General features: G+C 46.0%; 1 protein-coding gene across 5 annotated transcripts in view; it reads right to left on the bottom strand.

Annotated features, from left to right (window-relative positions):
* LOC138285015 (protein Aster-B) overlaps positions 1-26,030 on the bottom strand; it is a 405,970-nt gene that overhangs the window by 132,282 nt on the left and 247,658 nt on the right. For all 5 annotated transcript variants that reach the window (XM_069224429.1, XM_069224431.1, XM_069224428.1 and 2 more), the window contains one exon: positions 14,087-14,167. In XM_069224429.1, the coding sequence (XP_069080530.1) occupies positions 14,087-14,167 (81 nt within the window). The remainder of the gene's footprint in view (positions 1-14,086; positions 14,168-26,030) is intronic.

Genomic DNA, 26,030 nt, shown 5'->3' with positions numbered 1-26,030 from the left:
TCACTTACTCTTCTAAGGAATGTGATAGCTATTGCAAAGGTGACTTTCCAAGTTAAGTACTGCATCTCACAAGAGTGCATGGGTTCGAATGGTGGTCCCATGAGTCGTGTTAAGACAATATTAAGGTTCCACGAAGGTACTGGTGGTGTTCTTGGGGGTATGATTCTTTTTAGTCCCTCCATAAATGCTTTGATGACTGGGATTCTAAAAAGCGATGTTGAATGTGTAATTTGCAGATAGGCCGATATTGCCGTGAGATGTATTTTAATTGAAGAGAATGCTAGTTTAGACTTTTGTAAGTGTAATAAGTAGCCTACAATGTCCTTTGCGGAAGCATGTACTGGTTGACTTTGATTAGTGTGGCAGTAGTAAACAAATCTTTTCCATTTGTTTGCATAATAATGTCTTGTAGTGGGTTTCTAGCTTGTTTAATGACCTCCATACATTCTTGTGTAAGGTCTAAATGTCCAAATTCTAAGATTTCAGGAGCCAGATTGCTAGATTGAGCGATGCTGGATTCGGGTGTCTGATCTGTTGTTTGCGTTGCGTTAACAGATCTGGCCTGTTTGGTAATTTGATGTGAGGTACTACTGATAAATCTAGCAGTGTTCTGTGCCACAGTTGGCGAGCCCAGGTTGGTGCTATAAGTATTAGTTTGAGTTTGTTTTGACTTAGTTTGTTTACCAGATAAGGAATGAGTGGGAGAGGGGGAAAAGCGTAAGCAAATATCCCTGACCAACTGATCCATAATGCATTGCCCTTGGACTGAGGGTGTGGGTACTTGGACGCGAAGGTTTGGCATTTTGCTTTTTCTTTTGTTGTGAATAGGTCTATTTTTGGTGTTCACCAGCGTAGAAAGTAATTTTGTAGGATCTGGGGATGAATTTCCCATTCGTGTGTTTGTTGGTGATCTCGACTGAGATTGTCGGCCAACTGGTTCTGAATGCCTGGGATGTATTGTGCTATTAGGCGAATGTGATTGTGAATTGCCCAATGCCAAATTTTCTGTGCTAAGAGACACAGTTGTGACAAGTGTGTCCCTCCTTGTTTGTTGAGGTAATACATTGTCGTCATGTTATGGGTTTTGACAAGAATGTGTTTGTGGGCTATCAGTGGTTGAAATGCTTTTAATGCTAGAAACACTGCCAACAGTTCTAAATGATTTATGTGCAGTTGTTTTTGTTGATTATCCCATTGTCCCTGTATGCTGTGTTGGTTGAGGTGTGCTCCCCACCCCATCATGGAAGCATCTGTTGTGATCACGTCTTGAGGCACTGGGTCCTGGAATGGCCGCCCTTGGTTTAAATTTATAGGGTTCCACCATTGAAGCGAGAAGTGTGTCTGGCGGTCTACCAACACTAGATCTTGGAGTTGACCCTGTGCTTGTGTCCATTGTTTTGCTAGGCACTGTTGCAAGGGCCGCATGTGTAATCTCACGTTTGGGACAATGGCTATGCATGAAGACATCATGCCTAGAAGTTTCATTACAAACCTTACTTGGTAGTGTTGGTTTGGCTGTATGTTTAATATTATATTTTGGAACGCTTGTACCCTTTGTGGACTTGGAGTGGCAATCGCTTTTTGTGTGTTGAGTGTTGCTCCCAAGTATTGTTGTATTTGGGATGGCTGCAGATGTGATTTTTGGTAATTTATAGAAAATCCTAGTTTGTGTAGAGTTTCTATAACGTATTGCGTGTGAAGAAGACACTGTTGTTGAGTGCTGGTTTTTATTAACCAGTCGTCTAAGTATGGGAATACGTGCATGTGCTGTCTCCTTATGTGAGCGGCTACTACTGCAAGGCATTTTGTGAATACCATGGGGCTGTTGTTATCTCGAACGGTAACACTTTGAATTGATAGTGCACGCCGTGTATTACAAACCTTAAGTATTTTCTGTGAGAAGGATGTATGGGTATGTGAAAGTATGCATCCTTGAGATCTAACGTTGACATGTAGTCCTCTTTTTTTAGTAAGGGAACCACGTCTTGAAGTGTTACCATGTGGAAGTGATCCGACTTGATGAAGAGATTCAGGGGGTTATTCTAACTTTGGAGGAGGTGTTAATCCGTCCCAAAAGTGACGGAAAAGTGACAGATTTACCACCAGCCGTATTACGAGTCCATTATATCCTATGGAACTCGTAATACAGCTGGTGGTATATCCGTCACTTTACCGTCCCTTTTGGGACGGATTAACACTCCTCCAAAGTTAGAATAACCCCCTCAGTGTTCTGAGGTCTAATATGGGTCTTAACGTTTTGTCTTTCTTTGGAATTAGGAAATATAGTGAGTAGACACCTGTTCCTTTCTGATGGTTGGGTGCTAACTCGATTGCTTGTTTTTGTAACAATGCTTGGACTTCCAGTTGTAACAGGTCTAAGTGTTGTTTGGACATATTGTGTGCTCTTGGGGGCACATCTGGCGGGAAATTTATGAATTCTATGCAATAACCATGTTAGATAATGGCTAGGACCCATGCGTCCGTAGTTATGTGTGTCCAGTTTTGGTAGTATGCAGTAAGTCTTCCCCCCACTGGTGTTAAGTGTTGGGGGTTTGTGACATTGAAGTCGCTGTTTGGTTTGACTTGTCTTGGGTGTCTGGAATTTTCCCATTGTTCTTGGGAATTGTCCACCCCTATATGAGCCTCAAAACCCTCCTCTCTGGTATTGTCCCTGATAGGTAGGTCTGGTTTCCGAGGTGGAAGGCTCTGGTGATTACATACGAAACCTCCCTCTAAAATGTGGCTTTCTAAATGTGCCTCTGCTTTGCGGGGAGTGGAGTGCGCCCATGGCTTTGGCCGTGTCCATGTCCTTCTTTAATTTTTCAATTGCTGTGTCCACTTCCAGCCCAAACAATTGTTCTTGGTTAAAAGGCATGTTCAACACAGCTTGTTGGATTTCTGGCTTGAATCCTGAGCTTCGTAACCATGCATGCCTGCGAATTGTTACCGCAGTGTTGACTGTTCGTGCTGCTGTGTCTGCCGAGTCTAATGCGGACCTTATTTGGTTGTTGGATATTGCTTGTCCTTCTTCAACAACCTGTTGGGCACGGTTCTGGTGTTCTTTGGGCAAGTGCTGTATAATATGTTGCATCTCGTCCCAGTGTGCCCTGTCGTAGCGAGCCAGTAGGGCTTGCGAGTTTGCGATTCGCCATTGATTGGCTGCCTGTGCTGCTTCTCGTGTGCCTGCTGCATCAAACTTCCTACTCTCTTTGTCAGGCGGTGGAGCGTCTCCTGATGAGTGAGAGTTTGCCCTCTTTCTTGCTGCTCCTACAACCACAAGTCTGATGTAAGTTGCTGTGTTATAAACACAGGGCCCGTTGGGGGAGGCTTGTATTTTTTCTCCACCCTAGGCGTGATAGCCCTTCCTTTCACTGGCTCCTGGAATACCTGTTTTGTGTGCTTGAGCATGCCCGGGAGCATTGGCAGACTTTGGTAGGAAGTGTGGGTGGATGCCAAGGTGTTGAACAGGAAATCATCCTCTATTGGCTCTGAATGCATTGCTACATTGTGGAACGTAGCTGCCCTTGATAGTACCTGCGTATATGCAGTACTGTCCTCTGGAGGTGACGGCCTTGTTGGGTAACAATCTGGGCTGTTGTCTGATACTGGAGCATCATGTAAGTCCCATGCATTCTGATCATCCTGTGTCATCCCTGTATGCGTAGGTGACTACATTGGAGGTGTTGTTACCGGGGACAGTTGTGGTGAGTGTAGTGGGGAAGGTTGCGGCGAAAACCTCGGTGGTGGGGTTTTATCTCTGGCCACTTTCGCCTTTGGCTGCATTTCTGACTCTTGAAATGCCAGCTTTCTTTTGGTTTTGATTGGAGGAAGAGTTTGTATTTTTTCAGTCTCTTTCTGGATATGCAACCTCCTTTGCGTATGGTCTGGTTCCCCCATACTTATTTCCTGCTCAAATCTGTGCTTTTGCATTTGGCTGGAAAGTCCTTGCTCTTCTGTGTAAGAGCTTCTTTTCGGCTCCAAAGCCGCTTTTTTCAGTACCGAATCTTCCGAGAAAGTCTTTTTCGGTTCTGACATATCCTTTCTCACCTTGGGTGAGTCGAACTCTCGGTGCCGAGATCGTTCGGTGCCTGAATCTCGACCGGAGTTGGATGTCTTTGGCAATTCTTTGGCCTTTTTCGGTGCCGATGTTTGGTCACCTTCTTTTCAATGGGTTAAGCCATGGCCTGCTGGCGGTGGCATCCCCTTGGCCTTTATGATCTTTGTGTGAGTTTTGGATGGGGCAGTTTTACTCACTGTTTTCTGCACTGTTGTGGGTCGTTCACTTTAGGATTCATCAGAGTCCGTCCCCTGAATGGAAATTCTTTCCTCCTCTTCGACGTCGAGTTGTTCTCTCGGCGTCAACGCCATTTGAAGTTTTCTCGCTCTTCGATCACGTAGGGTCTTTTTTGATCGAAACGCTCGACAGGCCTCACAAGTATCCTCCCTGTGTTCTGGTGCTAAACACAGATTACAGACCAAGGGGGTCATTACGACCCTGGCGGCCGGCGGTAAGTTGGCGGTAACACCGCCAACAGGCTGGCGGTGTTCCGCCAGCAATTATGACCGTGGCGGAAAAGCCACGGCCATACCGCCGGCCCCTCTACTTTCCCACCAGGATTCCGCCTGGCGGTCATAATCCCCAGGGCAGCGGTGCATGCACCGCAGCCCTGGGGATTATAAGTCCCCGACTGCCAGCCTGTCCGTGGCGGTACACACCGCCATTGAGAGGCTGGCGGTAAGGGGACTTGGGGTGCCCCTGGGGGACCCTGCACTGCCCATGCACTTGGCATGGGCAATGCAGGGGCCCCCAGTCATAGCCCCGTCGCGCATTTCACTGCCCGAATTTCGGGCAGTGAAATGCGCAACAGGTGCTACTGCACCCGCTGCACATCAGCATTGCCGCACGCTCTATTATGAGCCGGCAGCAATGTTGATGTGACATTTCCGCTGGGCCAGCGGACGGTAACACTGTTACCGTCCGCTGGCACAGCGGAAATGTCATAATAGGGAGCCAGAAATACCGCCGGCAATGGCGGTATTCTGTCTCCTGCGGCCTCAGCGGTCTTTTGAAAAGACCGCCGAGGTCGTAATGACCCCCCAAGTGTTGGTCTGTATAGGGATACTTCAAGTGCCACTTCGGACAGAAGCGGAAGGGGGTCCGGTCCATTAGTTTTGTCAGTGGATGCGGTCGGGCCGACCAGGCCCCGCTAAAGAGCAGAAGCCCAGAAGGGCCGCCGGAGTGCTTCTACTGTTGGTGTCGATATGCTAACACTAAACCGGTACCGCGCGCAAACAATACAGTCGAATTTTCGATATTTAGCTAACTTTCCCGATTCGAAATACGGAGCGAAGAGGAACACGTCCGAACCCGATGGCGGAAAGAAAACAATCTAAGATGGAGTCGACGCCCATGCGCAATGGAGCCGAAAGGGAGGAGACCCTCGGTCTCGTGACTTGAAAAGACTTCTTCGAAGAAAAACAACATGTAACACTACGAGCCCAACACTAGATGGCAGGACAATGCACAGCATGTGTATCTGCAGCTACACATGCCACCGAACATATATATATCTCCATCCATGCAGTTCATATACATATGTACAATATTTGTGGAATAAATTAACTACAATGACTACAGGCTTCTGGGGAGGAGGGAGGGCGCATGTGAATCTAAAGAAATCTACAGCACTACATGCCACAAACAGGTGTCTACTTGGTGAGTAATATTTTCTGTTCAATGGCATGTGTGGCTGTAGGTACATATGCTTTCCATAGACTGTAAAGCAGTCCCCTCCAAGTAATTGGTGGCTAGCTGTAGGAGTTGGAGTAGCTTAAAAACGTGTCCTGAACACTGCCTTGCCAACTTTTGTTTGTTGGTGGGCTAAAACATCTACTACACAATAGTGTTTAGTGAATGTGTGTGGTGTAGACCAAGTAGCAGCCTTAAAATATCTGCTATTGCAATGTTTCCTACAAAGGCCACAGAAGCACCTTTTTTTCTGGTAGAGTGTGCTCTAGGAGCTGTAGGTATTTGTCTTTCAGCTTTCGGATAACAAGTCTGAATACACTTGACTATCCATCTAGCATTCCGTTTTATGAAATTGGATTGGCTTTGTGAGGCATTGAAAATGCTACAAAAAGCTGTTTAAATGTTCGAAAACGTTTAGTCCTGTCACTGTAAAGCTCTTTCAGCAACTGAGTGTGGCTGTGGGAAAAAAACAGATAACTCAACTGATTGGTTAATGTGAAATGCTGAAAATACTTTTGGGAGGAATTTAAGGTTTTTCCTAAGGCCTACTCTATCTTTATGTACTTGAAAAAGGTGTTCTTCTAAAGTGAAAGCTTGTAATTCACCTACACATCGTAGAGAAGTGATAGCTACTAAAAAGGCAAATTTCCATGAAAGACATTGCAAAAAACAGGAGTGCATGGGTTTAAATGGTGGACCAATAGGTCTAGTAAGGACAATATTAAGGTTCTGTACTGGAGCTGGAGGAACCTTGGGTGAAATAACCCCTTAAGTCATTCCATAAATGCTTTAATAACAGGAATTCTGAACAAAGAAATATGTTGTCTGTTTTGGAGGTAAGCAGCTATAGCTGCTAAATGAAGTCTAACAGATGAGTATGCTAAATTTGCTTTTTGTAAATGTAACAGATAACAATGTGTTGCACGGAAGCTTTGAGTGGGTCAATGTGTCTAGGTTGACAGTAGCATACAAAACGTTTCCATTTTTCAGCATAACACTGTCTAGTTGTAGGTTTACGTGCTTCAGGAGCCAAATCACAAGATTGAGTGTTTTGGGTCTGGATGTCTTATATGACCTTGTTTTTTGAGTCAAAAGGTCTGGTCTGTTGGGAAGTTTTTAGTGGGGAACCACAGAAAGATCCAAGTGTTGTGTACCAAGGTTGGCATGCCTATGTGGGGGCTACAGGGATCATGGTGAGTGATGTTTGTCCCGTTTGCGAACCAGAAATGGAATGAGTGGGAAAGGCAGAAAAGCTTAAGCAAATATCCGTAACCAGTTCATTCACAGAGATTGCCCTTGGACTGAGGGTGTGGGTATCTGAACGCAAAGTTTTGTCATTTTCAACTTTCTACAGTGGTGAATAGATCTATGTCGGTGTTCTCCAGAGGTGAAAGTATTGGTGAAGAACTTCTGGGTGAATTTTCCATTTGTGGACTTGTAGCTGCGTCTTGCTTCGGAGGTCAGCAAACTGATTGTCCATTCCTGGGGCATATTCTACCAGTAACTGAATGTAATTGTGAATTACCCACTTACAAATTGCCTGAGCTAGAAGGGACAATAGAGATGAGTCTGGTGGTCCAACAACACTAGATCCTGAAGATGACCCTGTGACTGAGACCACTGACGAGACAGACACTGCTGTAATAGACGCATGTGTAGTCTGGCACAAGGAACGATGGCAATGCAGGAAGCCATCATCCCTAATAGCTGCATCACTCGTCTCACTGTGAAAATATGGTTCTCCTGTAATTGAGACGGAAGAGTTTGGAATGCTTGAATCCTTGCTGTGTTTGGATATCCAACCCTGAGTGAGTATTGAGAACTGATCCCAGGTAAGGCTGTATCTGTGAGGGTTGGAGATGGGATTTGAGAAATGTGATTGTAAATCCCCCAGTGTGTTCAAGGTTTACTGTGTACCGAGTATGCTTCTGACATTGTTGGATGGTATTGGCTTTGATGAGCCAACCGTCCAAGTATGGTAAAACGTGAATATGTTGTCTTCTTAGGAATGCAGCTACTACTGCTAAGCATTTTGTACCCTGGGAGCGGTTGTTACCCCGAATGGTAGAACCTTGAATTGATAATGTTTTCCTGCAATGCCAAATTAGAGATCTCTGTGATGTGCTGGACGTATGGGAATGTGGAAATAAGCATCTTTGAGATCTAATGCTGTCATATAATCTCCTTGCTGTAGTAGGGGAATAACATCTTGCAGAGAGACCATATGAAAATGCTCTGAAAGTGTGTTAAGGTTGAGAGGTTTGAGGTCCAGAATTGGTGTTAATGACCCTTCTTTCTTCGGTATAAGGAAGTATAGTGAATATACTCCGAACCCTTGTTGAGATAGGGGAACTGGTTCTATAGTCCCTTTGAGAAGAAGGGATTGCACCTCTTCCTTTAAGAGAATGAGATGATCGTGTGAGAGTTTGTGAACGCGAGGGGGAATATTTGTGAAGTGGAAATGACTTCTAGACAATAATCATGCTGCAGAATTGATAGAACCCATTGATCTTTGGTGATATTGGACCTTTGGGGATACAAATTTGCTAGCCTTCCCCCCAGTGGAGAGGTGTGTGCTGTTGGGATTTGTATGAAGTCTCTGTGTTTTATTCAAGGCAGAACCTCAAGAGGAGGATGCCTTACCCCTGCCTCTCTTATTTGCATCCCTGTAAGAGCCTCTGAAGGAACCTCTATTGTAAAAATGTGTTCCTTGTTTAGTTTGGGAGGTAGAAGGCTCGGTAGATGATGTCTTAAAACCTCCCCTAAATTGTGGCCTACAAAAATTACCCCTAGTTGGTGTAGTTATTAGGGCACCCATAGCTTTAGCTGTTTCTGTGTTTTTTTTTTACCTTGTCAATAGTGGTAGCCACCTCTGGGGCAAATAAGAATTCTTTATCGAAAGGCATGTTGAGAACTTCCTGTTGTATTTCTGGGTTGAAGTCTGAGCACCTCAACCAAGCATGCCTTCTTATAATAACACTGCTGTTTACACCACGTGCAGCTGTATCTGCTGCATCAATGGCACATCTAATTGAATTGTTTGAGATAGCCTGGCCTTCGGAGTCTATCTCCTGACCTTTTTTCTGATGTTCCTGTAGAAGACACTGGAGCAGTTCCTCCATTTTGTCCCAATGGGCCCTATCATACCTTGCCATAAGTTCCTGAGAATTTGCATTTCTCTAATGATCTGAAGCTTGAGCAGCTAACTTTTTGCCCGCTGCACCCAGTTTTTTTGCTCTGCTTATCAGGAGAAGTATCTTCTGTGGACTGACTATTAGCACACTTTTATGCCGCAGTTACAACTATACAATCTGGAGGTAGATGTGATTTTACAAAAGTTGGATCTGAGGGTGCAGCTTTATATTTTTTTTAAGAACCCTTGGTGTAATTACTCTTGACCTAATAGGTTCTTTAAAGATCTTTCTGGCATGTCTAAGCATATCTGGAGGCATGGGTAGGAACTGACTCTCTTTATGCATGTTGGTTAAAGTGTCAAAGAGGAAATCCTCTTTGATAGGGTCAGTGTACATATGTACATTATGGTATGCTGCTGCAGTTTCAATAATTTGGTTGTATGCTGTTGTATCCTCACGGGGTGAAGGCCTTGCAGGATATAAATCTGGGTCATTAGGGAGTATGGAATCTGGATCATATAAACCCCATGGATCTACATCTTGTGGAACATCACCTAAGTCATCTCTATGAAGTGATGATGACCCTTGTGGAGAGTATTGTGGCTGTATGAAAGATGTAGGAGATTGTGGTGGTGGTGGAGTAGGAGGAAGTACAGGAGAGTGAGGTGGCGAAAGTTGATCTGGAGCCTTGTTTTTGTCCTTGGAGATTTTTTTAGGAGGAGGAGCAGTGTCCAATGTTTGCTGAAATGTAAGTCTCTTTTTAATTGGAACAGGAGGAGAAGCTATTATTTTCCCTGTTCCTTTCCGTATATGAATCTTACTCTGACGAAAATTCATGACTTCCAAAATAGGCTCCACTGATGAAGTCCTTCAGCTGAAAATATGGAGTCTTTGGTAAACATAATTTTCAGTTCCAAAACTTTCGACATTGAAGTCTTTTTTGGAACCGAAGGTGTCAGCTCCGAAGCCGATGTGGAAGGCTGCTTTTTCGGGTCCTGAACTGCTGGAATCGAAAGCTTGACTCGATCCTGATATTGGTTGGGCTGCTTTTGAGTCTTTGGTCGGTGCCAAAGACATCTTGGTTCTTGCAAATTTTGGTGCCGAACCAGAGAGTGAGGCATCCAAATATAATTTTCAGATCCTACCATGTCCCGAAGGCAATGGTGGACCAACGGCCAGCTTGGAAGTCTTTTTCAATATCTTTATGTGCAAAGATAGGGCTGGTGCACTCGTACTGAGCTGCAGGGATGGACTGGCTCTGGATGTCAGAATCTTCGCCCAACTCGGAGTCTCAGATCAAGAGAGCTGCCTGATGTCCAATGTCGTCGTGTGCATTTTCCTCTCCGATGATGTCTGGAGTGTTGTCCAGTGTCTTCGACTCCATCTCCAACCAACGTGCTCTTCGGTCACGGAGAGTCTTCTTAGACTGAAAAGACATACAGGTGTTGCAGTTCTCTTCTTTATGTTCTGGGGACAAGCACAAGTTACACACCAAGTGTTGATCTGTGTGCGGGAACTTTGAGTGGCATCGAGGACAGAACCTAAACGGAGTTCATTCCATTAGCCCAGCATTTTTCGGCATCACTTGACTGAGTAGGCCCAATAAGGGCGTAGACACCCCAAAGGGCGTTGAACCCGACCCAAATGCTGGAAATTGGATTGATTAGTTAAAGTGTGGAAATAGGCGAATGAAATACTATACCATTGTCGAAAGAAAGATGGAAAGGAAAGTTCAAAAGAGACTGAATGGAGATCTACCGGAGCGAGAGGAAACACGTCTGAACCGGACGGCGGCGAGAAAACACTGTAACAAAGGACTCAATATCCATGAGCACTGTCACCGAGAGGAGGAGTCACTTGATCTCGTGACTCGAAAACATTCTTTGAAGAAAAACAACTTGTAACACTCCGAGCCCAACACTAGATGGCCAACTTATGCAAAGCATGTGCATCTACAGCCACAAATGCCATCAAACACAATGTTTTACTTGCTAAATGATAATTGGCGGATAAACATTCTTTATTTGGAAGGCACGCAGAATCACAGTCATAACTTACAGTACAAGGATATGCGCATTCTGTGCCACAACAACAGACCTATTCTTTGTACTAGTTGAGCGGATTTGCTTACATTGTTAGGCAGGGGTGGGAGGGAAAAGTAGCAACATGGAAGGTGGCGGGTGCAATGGAATAGATGCTACATGGACAGGGATATGGGAAACGGACGGAAAACGCCCCAAAAAAGTAGCTTCAAAACTGGGAGCAATGGAATGGCACAAGCCCATGCTCCAAGGGAGGGCCACACTGTAGGCAGGCTGTAAGCCCACTGTATGTAAACCAGATGTCTTGCAGAAACAGCACATGTATATGTATATGTAAATGTAAGGTTTTAAGTTCAACTTTAAATAATATAAAATAAGGCCAATTTTTAATATGCACTACTATATAACAAATTAAAATAATCTGTTTTTATTTATGACAAATTCATTTCTGTTTTTCAAAAGGGCGCACTGTCTAAATCCTTTAAATTACTCAAGAAATGGCCATGGGTTTACTACTACTGGGGGAGAATGTTTGATTGGTTCCGCATTCCGTCCATCCAGTTACGCTATCCCACAGCGTTTGTGTTTTGCTTTGCTTTTGCTGCCCTAAGTGCGCCGGGTATGCCCAGACGTGGGTCCCGGGCTCACTGTGCCACTGGATTCAAGCTAGCCTGGCTGATGAGGGGTGAAACCCCGAAACCTGTCCCAGGATGCTTGTTTCTGGTCCAGGAAGAACCTAGCCTGGCAGTTCAGGCTGGACTGTTCCCATGAGGAAGAGGGTCAAGACTGATTTGCATATGGCTGGGTTCAAACTGGGGTGGCATGGTGAGCAAAATAATGGATGGATTAAACCCAGATCTGTGACTGGGGGTGAATGTTTGATTGGTTCCGCATTCCGTCCATCCAGTTACGCTATCCCACAGCGATTGTGTTTTGCTTTGCTTTTGCCGCCCTAAGTGCGCCGGGTATGCCCAGACGTGGGTCTTGGGCTCACTGTGCCACTGGATTCAAGCTAGCCTGGCTGATGAGGGGTGAAACCCCGAAACCGGTCCCAGGATGCTTGTTTCTGGTCCAGGGAGAACCTGGCCTGGCAGTTCGGGCTGGACTGTTCCCATGAGGAACAGGGTCAAGACTGATTTGCATATGGCTGGGTTCAAACTGGGGTGGCATGGTGAGCAAAATAATGGATGGATTAAACCCAGATCTGTGACCGGGGGTGAATGTTTGATTGGTTCCGCATTCCGTCCATCCAGTTACGCTATGCCACAGCGTTTGTGTTTTGCTTTGCTTTTGCTGCCCTAAGTGCGCCGCGTATGCCCAGACGTGGGTCCCGGGCTCACTGTGCCACTGGATTCAAGCTAGCCTGGCTGATGAGGGGTGAAACCCCGAAACCGGTCCCAGGATGCTTGTTTCTGGTTCAGGGAGAACCTGACCTGGCAGTTCGGGCTGGACTGTTCCCATGAGGAACAGGGTCAAGACTGATTTGCATATGGCTGGGTTCAAACTGGGGTGGCATGGTGAGCAAAATGATGGATGGATTAAACTCAGATCTGTCACTGGAGGTGAATGTTTGATTGGTTCCGCATTCCGTTCATCCAGTTACGCTATCCCACAGCGTTTGTGTTTTGCTTTGCTTTTGCCGCCCTAAGTGCGCCGGGTATGCCCAGACGTGGGTCCCGGGCTCACTGTGCCACTGGATTCAAGCTAGCCTGGCTGATGAGGGGTGAAACCCCGAAACCTGTCCCAGGATGCTTGTTTCTGGTCCAGGGAGAACCTGGCCTGGCAGTTCGGGCTGGACTGTTCCCATGAGGAACAGGGTCAAGACTGATTTGCATATGGCTGGGTTCAAACTGGGGTGGCATGGTGAGCAAAATAATGGATGGATTAAACCCAGATCTGTGACTGGGGGTGAATGTTTGATTGGTTCCGCATTCCGTCCATCCAGTTACGCTATCCCACAGCGTTTGTGTTTTGCTCTGCTTTTGCCACCCTAAGTGCGCCGGGTATTCCCAGACGTGGGTCCCGGGCTCACTGTGCCACTGTATTCAAGCTAGCCTGGCTGATGAGGGGTGAAACCCCTAAACCGGTCCCAGGATGCTTGTTTCTGGTCCAGGGAGAACCTGGCCTGGCAGTTCGGGCTGGACTGTTCCCATGAGGAACAGGGTCAAGACTGATTTGCATATGGCTGGGTTCAAACTGGGGTGGCATGGTGAGCAAAATAATGGATGGATTAAACCCAGATCTGTGACTGGGGGTGAATGTTTGATTGGTTCCGCATTCAGTCCATCCAGTTACGCTATCCCACAGCGTTTGTGTTTTGTTCTGCTTTTGCCACCCTAAGTGCGCCGGGGGGGTGAAACCCCGAAACCGGTCCCAGGATGCTTGTTTCTGGTCCAGGGAGAACCTGGCCTGGCAGTTCGGGCTGGACTGTTCCCATGAGGAACAGGATCAAGACTGATTTGCATATGGCTGGGTTCAAACTGGGGTGGCATGGTGAGCAAAATAATGGATGGATTAAACCCAGATCTGTGACTGGGGGTGAATGTTTGATTGGTTCCGCATTCCGTCCATCCAGTAACGCTATCCCACAGCGTTTGTGTTTTGCTTTACTACCCCTCATCCATTGTGGTTGTTCTGCCTGAGGGTTTATGTACACTATTGTTATCAGGCAAATCCCTAGCAGGGGCCATCAGAGAAAATCCTGTGCAGGTCAGTCAAGTATCCAGGCATGAAACAGTGAAATATACATAAATGGAGTGCCCTCTACATTTAATATTTCTCAAAGTGAATTAAATAGCAATATGGGGAAATGTATTTAAAGTTGATATTGTAATCAAGCATCAGTACCAGAGGTGATCTTGACATGTCATTGGGTAGTGCTACTATACCGCTCACAGTTGAGAAGGCACTCACGACTCTGAAACAGGTTTTGTTGCCTTTTGTTTTATAGTGTTTTGTTTGAGCTCTGTCTCCAAACCTAACCAGTCTCACATACATCCTCCACTATCGACAATGCTAATCATAGGGAAGCAAAGAGACTTTCAAATAACTTAACAGCATGCACACATGCACAGTCCCTCATGGGAGTATAAAATGAGAGAGAATTATGAAAGATGAGATGCATACCCTTAGCCCCAAGTAGAGACTTTTGAGTTCCGTACCTTTTCTAGGAGGGCATTCTGCCAGAGTCTGAACATCATCATGTATGTCCGATCTCGGGCTCCAAAGGAAGTAAAAAAGTGCTGTAAGAGAAAAGAGACAGGAGATGAGGGATGGAACGTTCTTTACTATACCTCTACCACAACGCAAGTACTGAGGATGTGCTCCAAAGACGTCTGTACTCTAAAACATTTCTTCTGTATTATTTCAATCTTGAGCTCTTTTTTGTGATCCAGTACTATAATGAAATCCTATCCTATCCTGAGACTTCAGAAGCACTCATTTTGTAGCCCTTTATTGCAAGGACCCCATCTCCCTAAATCCATGCCTCATTAGTGCAATTTTCTAAGATGCTTGCATCCAAGGTTGCTTTTACTGAGCACTCTGTATAAACACACTTCGCTTACGTTCTCTGATTATAGAAACCCATCTACTTAGCCGCATGTGACATGTACCACAGATGATGTTCATGCCCAATGCACTCCATCCCCAACTAGGACTACAGATCACATAACCTTAAATGGGTACCATGAGTAAACATCTACTGACATGCACATTCCACAGACTGTATCATTTAAAATGAATGCCAAACATTCTCAGGAAATGCATGGACTATGGACCCCATCTCCTGAGATGCACATAACACACACACCTGTAAAGGACGTCAAAGGCTGTTCCTCTAATGCAGAGGACTTCAATCTGTGGGGCACGACCCACAGGGGAGCCGTGGAGTCATGAGAAGGAGGGCACACATTCCCAAGCCTCACTTCTGCCTGGAATCCAAAATGTCTTTGTTTTGGAAAAAGACAACTGTTAATTTTGATAGTTCAAAACACTTCAGCTGAATATTCATTCAGTGAATCTCCTGTTTAGTGAAACCGAGGGATGGACAGATAGCTAAACAAGTGCTCCTGCCACGGTGCCTGCTAGCATGAAAGAAATGCAAATGTGCACTATAAGTGAATCTGCAAATGTAAAGGGTGAACTGCCTATGTAAAGGATTCTTGGGCACCAGTACTAGCTTTATTTGATCAAAAAATCACTGGAAGCTTTGTGATGACAAAGATTTATTCTTTTTGGGTGGTAGTAACAAGTTAATATCTGAGCTGTGGGAATGTGTGCTTTTAATTATAATTGTAGTTACATAGCGCTCACTACCCCGGAGGAGGTGTTGAAGGTACAGTTATGTAAAGATAAATTGTATTACGTACAGTCTGGGTGTTACTAAAATCTATATTTTGGAAGCACCATTTTATCGTAAAACTTGCTGCACATTTTGTAGCAGCCTATCTTCTACTGTCTGTTATACTGTGTGTAATGCAAATATAAATTAAATGGCTGCGGATATTTTTGCCTGGTTCTAGTTTTGCCACATAATCCATTGTCTGCCTCATAATCGCCTGATTTTAACAAAAAAAATGTTTGAAGGTCAAAAGATTCAAACGTTACTAGAAAGCAGCAACACGAGTTGCTGAGCAGTAGAAGGCCCTTTGGAAAGCTGGACTGGTCCCCTTTTGTGGCTTATTGCTATATTTGGGTATTAAACTGGTACTGATGAAGTGCAACCTCAGATTGACCGCCTCTCTGGAGCAAAACAGGCATACCCATCATATTAGTTCAGAAAGGTGTATACAAATACGTTTTGTCAAATTATCTTTTGTTTGTAAAAAACAAAGTACCATTGTGCATTTTTGGTTAATTATTTTTGGGGACTTTTCATTGAGCTGTGTGGTAACCTCTGACACCGAACCACAGTGACCCACTAACCATTGGTTTGCTAAACAATGTTTATTATCAATACCCCACCGTAAAAATGATTTACAATGGGAACTGTGGGCGTTTATGGTTGTTGATGATGAGGAGTACCAGGTTTTGGAATTTTTTATCAGGAGGGGGTCCTTACGCCTCAAAAATATTTGACGGGGGTCTCGGCATCAAAAAGTTTAAAGACCTCGGCTCTAATATATACCGCAAGGGGTCTGTAACAATCACAAACTGTCAAGGTAAGGCTCAGCGCAGATAGCTCCCAAACCAAACCACTGATAAGATTCAATTCGTCCAGCAACATTCTTTCTTCTGGAAACATTATGTTATTGAAAACCTTATTCAGAGTGCACGTCAGCTTTGGCAAAAAAACAATATTTCTGGCTCCTAACTGAAAATGCAAGAAAGACCAAACAATGGGGGTTATTCCAACTTTGGAGGAGGTGTTAATCCGTCCCAAAAGTGACGGAAAAGTGACGGATTTACCACCAGCCGTATTACGAGTCCATTATATCCTATGGAACTCGTAATACGGCTGGTGGTATATCCGTCACTTTACCGTCACTTTTGGGAAGGATTAACACTCCTCCAAAATTGGAATAACCCCCAATGTTTTTTTTCGTAAATCCCGATTTAAATCTACCCCGTCACATTTCCTTTCAGCCTCTGGATGGCAGTGTTACTTCAGCTCTAAACATTTTTCAATATACTTTAATTTGGAAGCCACATAGTACATTATGGCCCTCATTCCGAGCCTGGCGGGCGGCGGAGGCCGCCCGCCAGGCTTCCCCCCTCCGAAATACCGCTCCGCGGTCGTAAGACCGCGGAGGGTATTCCGAGTTTTCCCCTGGGCTGGCGGGCGGTCTTCACAAGACCGCCCGCCAGCCCAGGGGAAAACTCCCTTCCCACGATGACGCCGGCTCGTAATAGAGCCGGCGGAGTGGGAAGGTGCGACGGGTGCAGTTGCACCCGTCGCGTATTTCAGTGTCTGCTTTGCAGACACTGAAATACTTTTAGGGGCCCTCTTACGGGGGCCCCTGCCGTGCCCATGCCATAGGCATGGGCACGGCAGGGGCCCCCAGGGGCCCCGCGACTCCCCCTCCCGCCATCCGGTTCCCGGCAGGAGAACCGCCAGGAACTGGATGGCGGGAGGGGGAGTCGGAATCCCCATGCCGGCGCAGCATGCTGCGCCGGCTTGGAGGATTCCTTTGGGGCAGCGGGAAACCGGCGGGAGACCGCCGGTTTCCCTTCTCTGACCGCGGCTGAGCCGCCGCGGTCAGAATGCCCCGCGGGGCACCGCCGGCCTGTCGGCGGTGCCACCGCGTCCCACGGCCCTGGCGGACTTGTTCCGCCAGGGTCGTAATGACCCCCTATGTTTCTTTGCCTTTTTGATTATTATTTTATGAGGACAGTGACATAACAAAAGTCACCCTAGCCCCTGCGGTGCGGGAGGACCCCCGAGCTCCAGGGAGCCCCCTCACCACAATACCCGAGTCTAAGAGCTCCTGAATAAGTTTAGAGGGCGGGGCTCCATGTATTTTGCAGGTGGGGGGGGCGCAAGTTTAACTAAACTAATGTATAATGTATAACGCCACTGTATCTGGGATGCTCCGGCTCAATATCTTCCTTTATCTTACCGCTTCATTCGTTTTCCTTCTGTAATCAATTAGAGCCTTCCATTTTTAAATTTGCGCTAGATGCAACTTCAGCTATCTTGTCATTCTCTTGTAATAAAATCTAAAAATAATTCATACATATACACAAGGGGTTTGAGTCATCCCTCCTCTTCCATCGGTCTGTTCAACTGTCAATCACATTTCTTTTCCACTCACCACAGCATTCAACTCTTTTCAGATATTTGCTCTCTTGCACTTAGACTTAATTGCACAGTGAGTAACAGCAGTTGTCCAGATCACATATAAACGAAATACACTGGAGAGTCCTCACTGCAGTTTGAATCACCGTCTCACCGAGTTGTTGCCCTGTCCCTCGGTGACCGCATAGGACGAACTTGGAAAGCATAGCGATACCTGGGACCCTGACTCAGTCCGTATGTCTACACAGCTTTGTGCCTTAACGGAGCACATTTATTGCTAAATGAAAATTCAGATTATTACTGGCAAACCAGCCGTTTATTGGAGTTCCTAACCGATATCATTCCACACGCGTGGATTGCAATGGCTGGATTTTGGGAGGATGTTTCCACTGACCATATGCTAATTAATGAAATTGTTCCGGTTGCAATAGATGCTGCGCTGCTTCAAGGAGTTCTTATGAGAACGAAAGAGCAGCCAAACATATCCGAGTCTTTTTGATCAAGCCAAAGCTGTTCAGCCAGATTTGAACCTTTTCTCGATCTTATCAGCCAGGACAGTGCTTTCCTCGAGGAAGTTCTTGCAAGTGAAACAAAACAGCAGTGTAGGTCAGAGGGCAGAGAGGGCAACCCGGAACCGAACTTGAAGATAACAGACGGCGGCGAATGACAGCTGACAGGGCAGTCAGAGAAGCCAAGGGAGAAGAAGCAGGAGTGAAATAAACCAGCAGACACGGTCATCTGCTGCAGTAGGAGAGGGAAGCGAGAGGAAGATGGCGATCCAACTCCTCCTCCACTGGTGAGCAGACCCTGCACGAGGAGCCTCCAGCACTCAAAACTTCATCAGCGGCTCTTCTCGCCCCAAAACAACAACAAAGCGCTGGAGAGAAGCTGTGTGGAGTCGCTAAAAAACCCCTACAGAGAAAGCGGTAGGAGAAGCAGCGCCCACCTAAGAGAAGTGGCAGCAGTGGGTGTCCCGGGCAAGCTCTTTTCGATCCATAGAAAGTTTAGAAAGTACACAGAACCCAAGCCTTAGGGGGGAAAGCAGGCTTGTACCATCAGTCATTCCCGAGAAATATCTGGTTCAAGGAGTCATTGACATTCCATTGCATGTTGTAACTGGCTGGCTCCTTCATCTGTGTACATCACCAGCAGTATTTGTCCTTGAGGTTTTTCATGTGAAACGGGTTTGCATCAGAGCGTACAGCAGTTACTGTACAATAGAGCCTTTTGCTATACTGACTAGTTAGCACTGGGGACACGCTAAAGACTTGAGAGGGACTACATATCCCAAGCTGCTTTGAGGCCCCAGGAGGCGGCCATTTTCACCTGCACCTGCACCCACTTGACACCAACGAGCGCTATAAAGCGCGTGGGGGCACCTCGCTGTGCGGGACACGCACGGGACGCGCCCGGGCAAAGCCCGGGCCAAGGGTGGGCCTGTCCACACTCGTCCACGCCCGGAAGAGGCCGGGCTGGGCCACCCCCCTAAGATTGACCATTCAAGTAGGCATCATTGATCTTAGCTCTATGCGCTATTGCCAATACTGTACCATCCCGTAGGTTGCATCATTAAATTGATACTCTATAGAACATTTTATCACCAATAACAGTTCCAGATGGGTAAAAGGAAAGCGATAGAGGCTGGGGCAGGGGCAGTGCTAAAAGCTAAGCGGAAAAGGCACAAGCATGCAGCTAGTAACTGCGTTATGGACAGAATTGGCTCTCTTTTGGGTGAATGCGAGGGAATTTTAACTACTCCTCAGGGAAATAATCTCAACGCCACTGGGGGGGAGCACACCCCAACCAAAAGGAGGGCTGGCTCAATGAAAATTGCTGAGATTTTTGTGAAACGTGGGCAACAGGACACAGCCACTACAGAGCAGGGAGAGGGCAGGAATGTTATCACCCACACTGCTCCATCTCTAGTGAACAAGCTACCACTGGGCCCTAATGATCTCATCCAGTGCAGCAACCGCTTTAACCCGTTAATTAATGCCCGAGCATCACATGATGACAATGACCCAGGTACCAGGGTGGACGGGCTAGCAGCCGCAAACACACACTCAACTCGCATAAACCCACAGCACATTCAATGCATACAAGAATTAAAAAAGGAGTATTAGAACTTAAGCTCATTGTTAACTCCTTAATTGCAATAGTAAAACAGTTAACTCTTTCAGATGACACGGCCACCATGAACTTTACCCAAAGCCCAACGCTACCCGGCACCGCGACGAATCTGCCAATTTTTCCAGCACCCAGTTGTGATGGCCTCCCCCCAGCCGGTGTTAAGATCCAGAACTTCCACCAGCCTCCTTTGCATAACAGCTCAGGTGCAGGAAATACACTAGACGACCATCACAAAACCCCCAAACTCATGAGCAAGACTGCCCCAAAATACTCTGTACAGCCTGCCACTGATTGGTCTCAATCAAGAAATGTAGTTCTAATGGTCAACATTCCCAAGTTAAATACATCGACACAAAAGGAAGGGGCAGACTCTATTAAAAACAAGGCAATTCACTGGATTCGCCATCTAAGAGGCTGTCGCTCTGTAATACGCGAGGACATAATTAATGTAGCAAGATGGCCCGACCCGGGAACACATTTTGACATTTTAAAACTTACACTCAAGGATGGGACCATGGTGGACAATTTGGTGGCCCTAGATGCAAGAACAAGCCCACTAGCACACTCGTGCATTCAGTTAAAATACCCTGGGCCACCCGTGCACTACGGGGATTGCCCAAGCTACTGCCCAGCAAAAAATGTATCTACCCTTGGTGAGAACAATTGACTTAAAGCTTCATCTAAAATCTATGCTGAAAAACCACGCAAACAACATATATCAATCACCATCAGGCCTGCTGCAATCCCTAACACTGCCAGTGCAAGTACTCATTCTCCCTCTCATGACATATTCCCCCAGACCTCTGACGGCTTGCTGTGCAAATATGACAATACTGCATCTCTCATCTTGCAGGAATATTGCCCATCAAATCAAGAACCGATAGCTAAGCCTGCAAGCACTTCTCTCATCAGGGCCAGGTCAGCTCCATTAGAGGAACATCACCACTCACCCCAGGTCTCACTGACCAAACATTGTTATTGAACCACTTCTTCCTACTCAACCTCACCTGCCAAACCAACCTCTGGCAGCTAATTATGTAAATACCAGGCAACTAGACAGGATAGCTCCTCCACTCACTGGGGTACGACTTGTCTCATGGGACGTGGCAGGTTTGAAATCTATTCTCCCTCTTCCATCTTTTACCTCTTTTATTGAAGAACATGATATATGTCTTCTTCAAGAGACGTGGTCAACTTTCGAACAGGCTACTCAAACTTCCACATCCCTGCCGTGCCCAGTACTAGAGGCAGGCCTTCTGGGGGCTTGACCATCTGGATCAGAACATCACTTAACTGTTGTATATTACAGCTACCCACCGATTCTCCTGACCTGTTAAGTCTTCGACTATCATTCGGGCCTGACACTGTTGTGAACATCTTCAATATCTACACTCGAGGGGTCGGGGGGGTCAAGTCTCCAAAACCCTTTGTGTCCTAGCAGCCCCCTTGCAAAACTGCCCCCGCCATCATAAAACCATTGTGGCAGGTGATCTTTATGTCACATTCGAACCTCTAGACTGGGATGATCTCAGGTCCACAGACGAGGAGGATCGAGTTTGGTCTATCCCCGCCCTGTCCATTCCACCCATCAAGAGATGGACGCAGGTCGCTGTCCAAGTTAAGTCACTGACCATGGAATTTGGGCTCAGGGCATTAAATGGCAGAACTAAATCAGACGCCATCACACATTCAACAAAACCAACCACACCAGCAGAATCAACTACTGTCTATTCGACATAAGATTATGGCCCCTAGTCATCGACATGACGATCATTGAAAGAACTGAAAGTGATCATAATCCTCTCTCTGTCCACACGTTAGCTTTGGGCAACCACTCGCCCACGATTAACTCCTCAGTAGCAGCACCAGAGGGTATGAGCCTGGTTAACGACAAACAACACCTAAAGTGGGACAAGGTTGCTGCTCGGCCCGCACTCATCAACGCAGCTAATAACACCCTAAAGACTACATTAATGAACCTAGAGGTGAGTCCCGCAATCACCTATAAGGAAATAAGTTTAATTCACACCTCATGCTTCAGGGATATCGCAGCCCAGTTCTCAGTACCCACAGCCCATGATGGCAAGAGACCGAAAGGTGGGCACCGCTAGTTCAATAAAATGTGCCGGTCCTTAAATAAGCACTTAATCAAAGCTATCAAATCCAAGGATGCCACTGCCATCCGCCTAGCTAGAAAGTCCTACAAGTCAGCCATCCGCAAAGCCAAGCGTGACCAAGATGATAAGTGGTGGACAGCACTTAGCAACGCTGTGCACAAGAGGTACTGTAGTCTGTTCTGGTCCCTGGCAGCGCGAGGCCCAGAAAGCAGTGGACTGAACATTACAACCAACATCGCCCCGAAAGACTGGGTAGACCATTTTAGCCGACTGTACTCCCATGACCATGATAGCCCCACTCCTGTTCACATGGACCCCTGCCTAATCACTTCTTTAGCACCCACCACTGAAGTGCCCCAGCTGTTCTCTCAAAGTGACATAACATATTCCTTAGGCATCATAAAACGCGGCAGGGCCCCCGGCTCGGATGGTGTTCCAGCAGACCTGTTCTCAACCGACATTGCATCCTGGTAAAGATACCTCACAATCATAGCGAACGCAATAGCATCTGGGGTGCCTATCCCTGAGTCCTGGAAAGGGGCTATTGTTGTCCCGATCTTTAAAAAGGGCGACAGATCACTCCCCTGCAACTACAGAACAATTAGTCCAATTGACTGTGTGCAAAAAGGCTTCTGCCTCTGCCTCTTGGGAAAGATAGAAGACTGGATGACTGAACATGATATCCTTAATCCTCTTCAAGCCGGTTTCCGGAAAAAAATATCTACCACTGACCAAGCCCTCAGGTTCCTATTTTTATACTGGAAAACAGTGCTCATTGGTAGAGGGAGCCTTTATGTAGCTTTTGTGGATCTAAAGTCTGCTTTTGACCTAATACCTCGCAACAAACTATGGGACACTCTTTCCCGAATGGGAATCCCGGAGCACATCCTAGCACTATTGATACGGCTCCACGAGGACAACTACGCACGAGTCAGGTGGGACAATAAGGGGCAACTAACTGATAGAATCCATGTATCAAGGGGTGTGCGGCAAGGGTGTGTCCTTGCCAGACCCTCTTTTCTCTGTATATCAATGAAATCGTCCCCTACCTGCTTAGAGTGGAGGCTGACTCACCATCACTTGGCACACAAAAAATCCCTGTCATGCTCTTTGCAGATTATACTCTCCTGATATCTAAGAACCCTAGTTGACTAAGGAAACTCCTCACCTGCTTTGAGAAATTCTGTTCAACGCGAGGACATGAAATCAATGCCTCTAAAACAAAACTAATGACCCTCAATCCCCATAGATCTTTTAGAGGGAAGTTTACACTAGAGGGAACCACACTTGAGAAGGTGGGCATTTTCAGCTACTTGGGTATAGCACTGACTGACAACATGTCTTGGAAATCACACACAGGAAAACAAGCCTTAAAACTAAAGCAAACAACAGGGGTACTATTAAAAAACATTTACCTCTCGTATACAAAACCAATTCGTCCACCAATACAGATATACGAAGCCCAGGCTGTGGCCACAGCAGCTTACGGCGCTGAACTATGGGGTTACGCTAAAATCCAAGACATAACCATTGCTGAAAACAACTTCCTAAGAAACCTTGTGTCCCTCCCGCGAAGCACTCCACTGTTCCCCCTTTTTAAGGATCTTGGCATAAAACGCATCGGTCAGAAAGCCCGCCTACGCCCTCTCCTGTACTGGCGGCTTCTCTGGACTACCCCAGAGCTTGAAACCTTTACTGAAGCCCTGCAGGTTATTTTAAAATCTGATAACCTTCACAGCATCCCCTGGCTACGATACATCAAGAGGTCACTTTACTCACTCGGGCTCAGTGAACTCTGGAATTCACCAACCACCTCCGTCTTTCCCTCGAAAAGCTAACTAAAGAAACTATATTGGCAAACGGCAGATCACGAACATCTAGGGGGCGCACTTCACACTACATTATCTTGTGACTTTGTTAACTTAAAAGAGACATGCAAGTATGAGGCTTTTTGGGACATAATCATGGTCCCAAGGGAAAGGAAACTGTGCTTTCAGTTCCGCATTGGAACGCTAACACTAAGACTTTTCACCAGCCACTGGTCACACAAAGAATCAGCCGCTTGTCTGGCCTGTAAAGCCCCTGTTGAGAACCTCCCTCACGTCCTTTTTACCTGCCCCGTGTACACCGCCTCACGCAGGAAATGGCTGGCCCCGGCATGCAGACTGCTGGGATTCCGCAGCTCTGAAATAGCCCTGCGAATCCTCAGATCAGACACTAGGCCAACGCTAGTGATCGCCGTTGTCAAGTTCCTCGGAGCTAGCTGGATTGCCAGAGGGACATTTTTATCTGCTTAATGGTTCCAACAAGACTGTCCCTTCACACTGTGTGAATGTATTTTATTTTTATTCCATTTTATCATTATATGTATTGTTACATTTATTACTTCGTGTATTTATTTGTATTTATTGCTGCTATGCGCTTTTATGGCTCTTGTAGCCGAAATAAAGTTCCTTTAACTTGAAATACACTTCAGTGCCAAGGCTTGTGGGCCCATGAGTTAATTTGCAATGTTTTTGACTTTACATTTTGTATACTTTCCCTATGTTTTAGTCAGATTTGTGTTCTAAGCTACGTCTTTCAAGCCAAAAGCACTTTTTCTTTGCACCAATAAGAGTCCCTTCCTTGCTGTGTTGTCCATTAAAACAAAAAAAAAAAGGTTTGTATACATATTCTGCATACTCCTGCTTGTTGGCAAGCACCCATACTGTTGCATTAAAATTACATCTGATGGTTTTTTTTATTTTAAAGTTTCATTACAAGCACATGGTCATCACAATAAGGTAACTTCTTTTCTGTGACATATGTCTGCAATTAAAAAAAAACTGCTCATGGCACCATTTTGCAAAGGCAAGTCGTGCTGACTTTGCCATTGCTTGTTTATATGCAAGCTAACTTAATTCATTTAATATACAGGGGAGAACGGCAGGACCCTAGTTTGTTTTAAGTAATTCGTATTTGTGATTACGCTTGTTTTCTTTTTCCTTAAATATATTTTTTACTTATGATTTCCCAAATTTTATGTTTAATTTGTTTTGGTTTCTCTTTAATTACCCTAAGATTATTTTACCCCGATGTAATTAAACTGAGATAAAAAATGTAATGTCGCCCATTTGGTTTTAGGAAGATATATATATCCCTAAACACAGAAGTTGCATAAAACTACCACACTTAAAATCAGGAGTCAGGATGCCAATTGCTTTTGCTTATGCTGTGAACACTCCTGCTGTTCTAATTACTATGGGACGGAAGCTGGATTCTGGTTGCAGTACCACCCACTCTCTGCCTGGTTTTTGATGCAACTTTGACTGAAGAGCACTGGGTCTCTGCTAACAAGGTCCCCAGTGCCAGTGTTCCTTCCCCAAAACAATACACCTGGGCACTTGATTCCCAAGTGGCCAGGCCCTTTAGTACCTCTGTGAGTATTCAGCAAATGATACCCTGGTACCTTGGGCATGGGTACTGAAGAGGGCCCCTAAGAGCAGCAGCACAACATGTGCCACTCTAAGGGATGCAGCGTCAACCTCATGCAGATAGCTATTGCAGGCTGCATGATAAAGTGCTCCCTAAAAGTGAAAACACGACAAGGCACACAGCCTGTGCCATATCCCCTAAACATTGCCTGTAATATTTGTAAGCCACCCCTACAGAAGTCCCTAAAGCATGTGTGGACATAACTGCAACAGCAGATATGCCAACACTATGACTTTGTCGATTCTTAGACATAGTAAGTAAACAGGGAAGCAATTTTAAGTCATGTGCTGGACGCAGGTCAGTACAAGTTCCCCAGCTACATGATGGCTTCACTAAAAATATGGATGTTTGGTATAAAAATTCTCAAATTAATAATCTTTCACTGATTCCAGTGATGGATTTTTTGACACATGCACCCAGACTGCACCATAGGCGTGCCCCTTAAAACCTACCAACTGGTAGTGGGCTCACGGACTAGTTGTAGCCAGTCTGAAAACGAAAAAGGAGAATCTGACCTCCAAGGGTGAGAGCCTTTGTTCTCTGGAGATCAGAAGCAAAGACTGCTCAGGCAGGGGTGTTACACCCACTCCCCACAGGATGACCTGCATTCCAAGGCAGGAGGCTTCACAGAAGCCCACAGCTTTT

The sequence above is a fragment of the Pleurodeles waltl genome, chromosome 3_1 (assembly GCF_031143425.1).
Source record: "Pleurodeles waltl isolate 20211129_DDA chromosome 3_1, aPleWal1.hap1.20221129, whole genome shotgun sequence".
Taxonomy (NCBI): Eukaryota; Metazoa; Chordata; class Amphibia; order Caudata; family Salamandridae; genus Pleurodeles; species Pleurodeles waltl.
The sequence above is the reverse complement of the archived record's forward strand: the minus strand, read 5'-3'. Positions and strand labels throughout refer to the sequence as shown.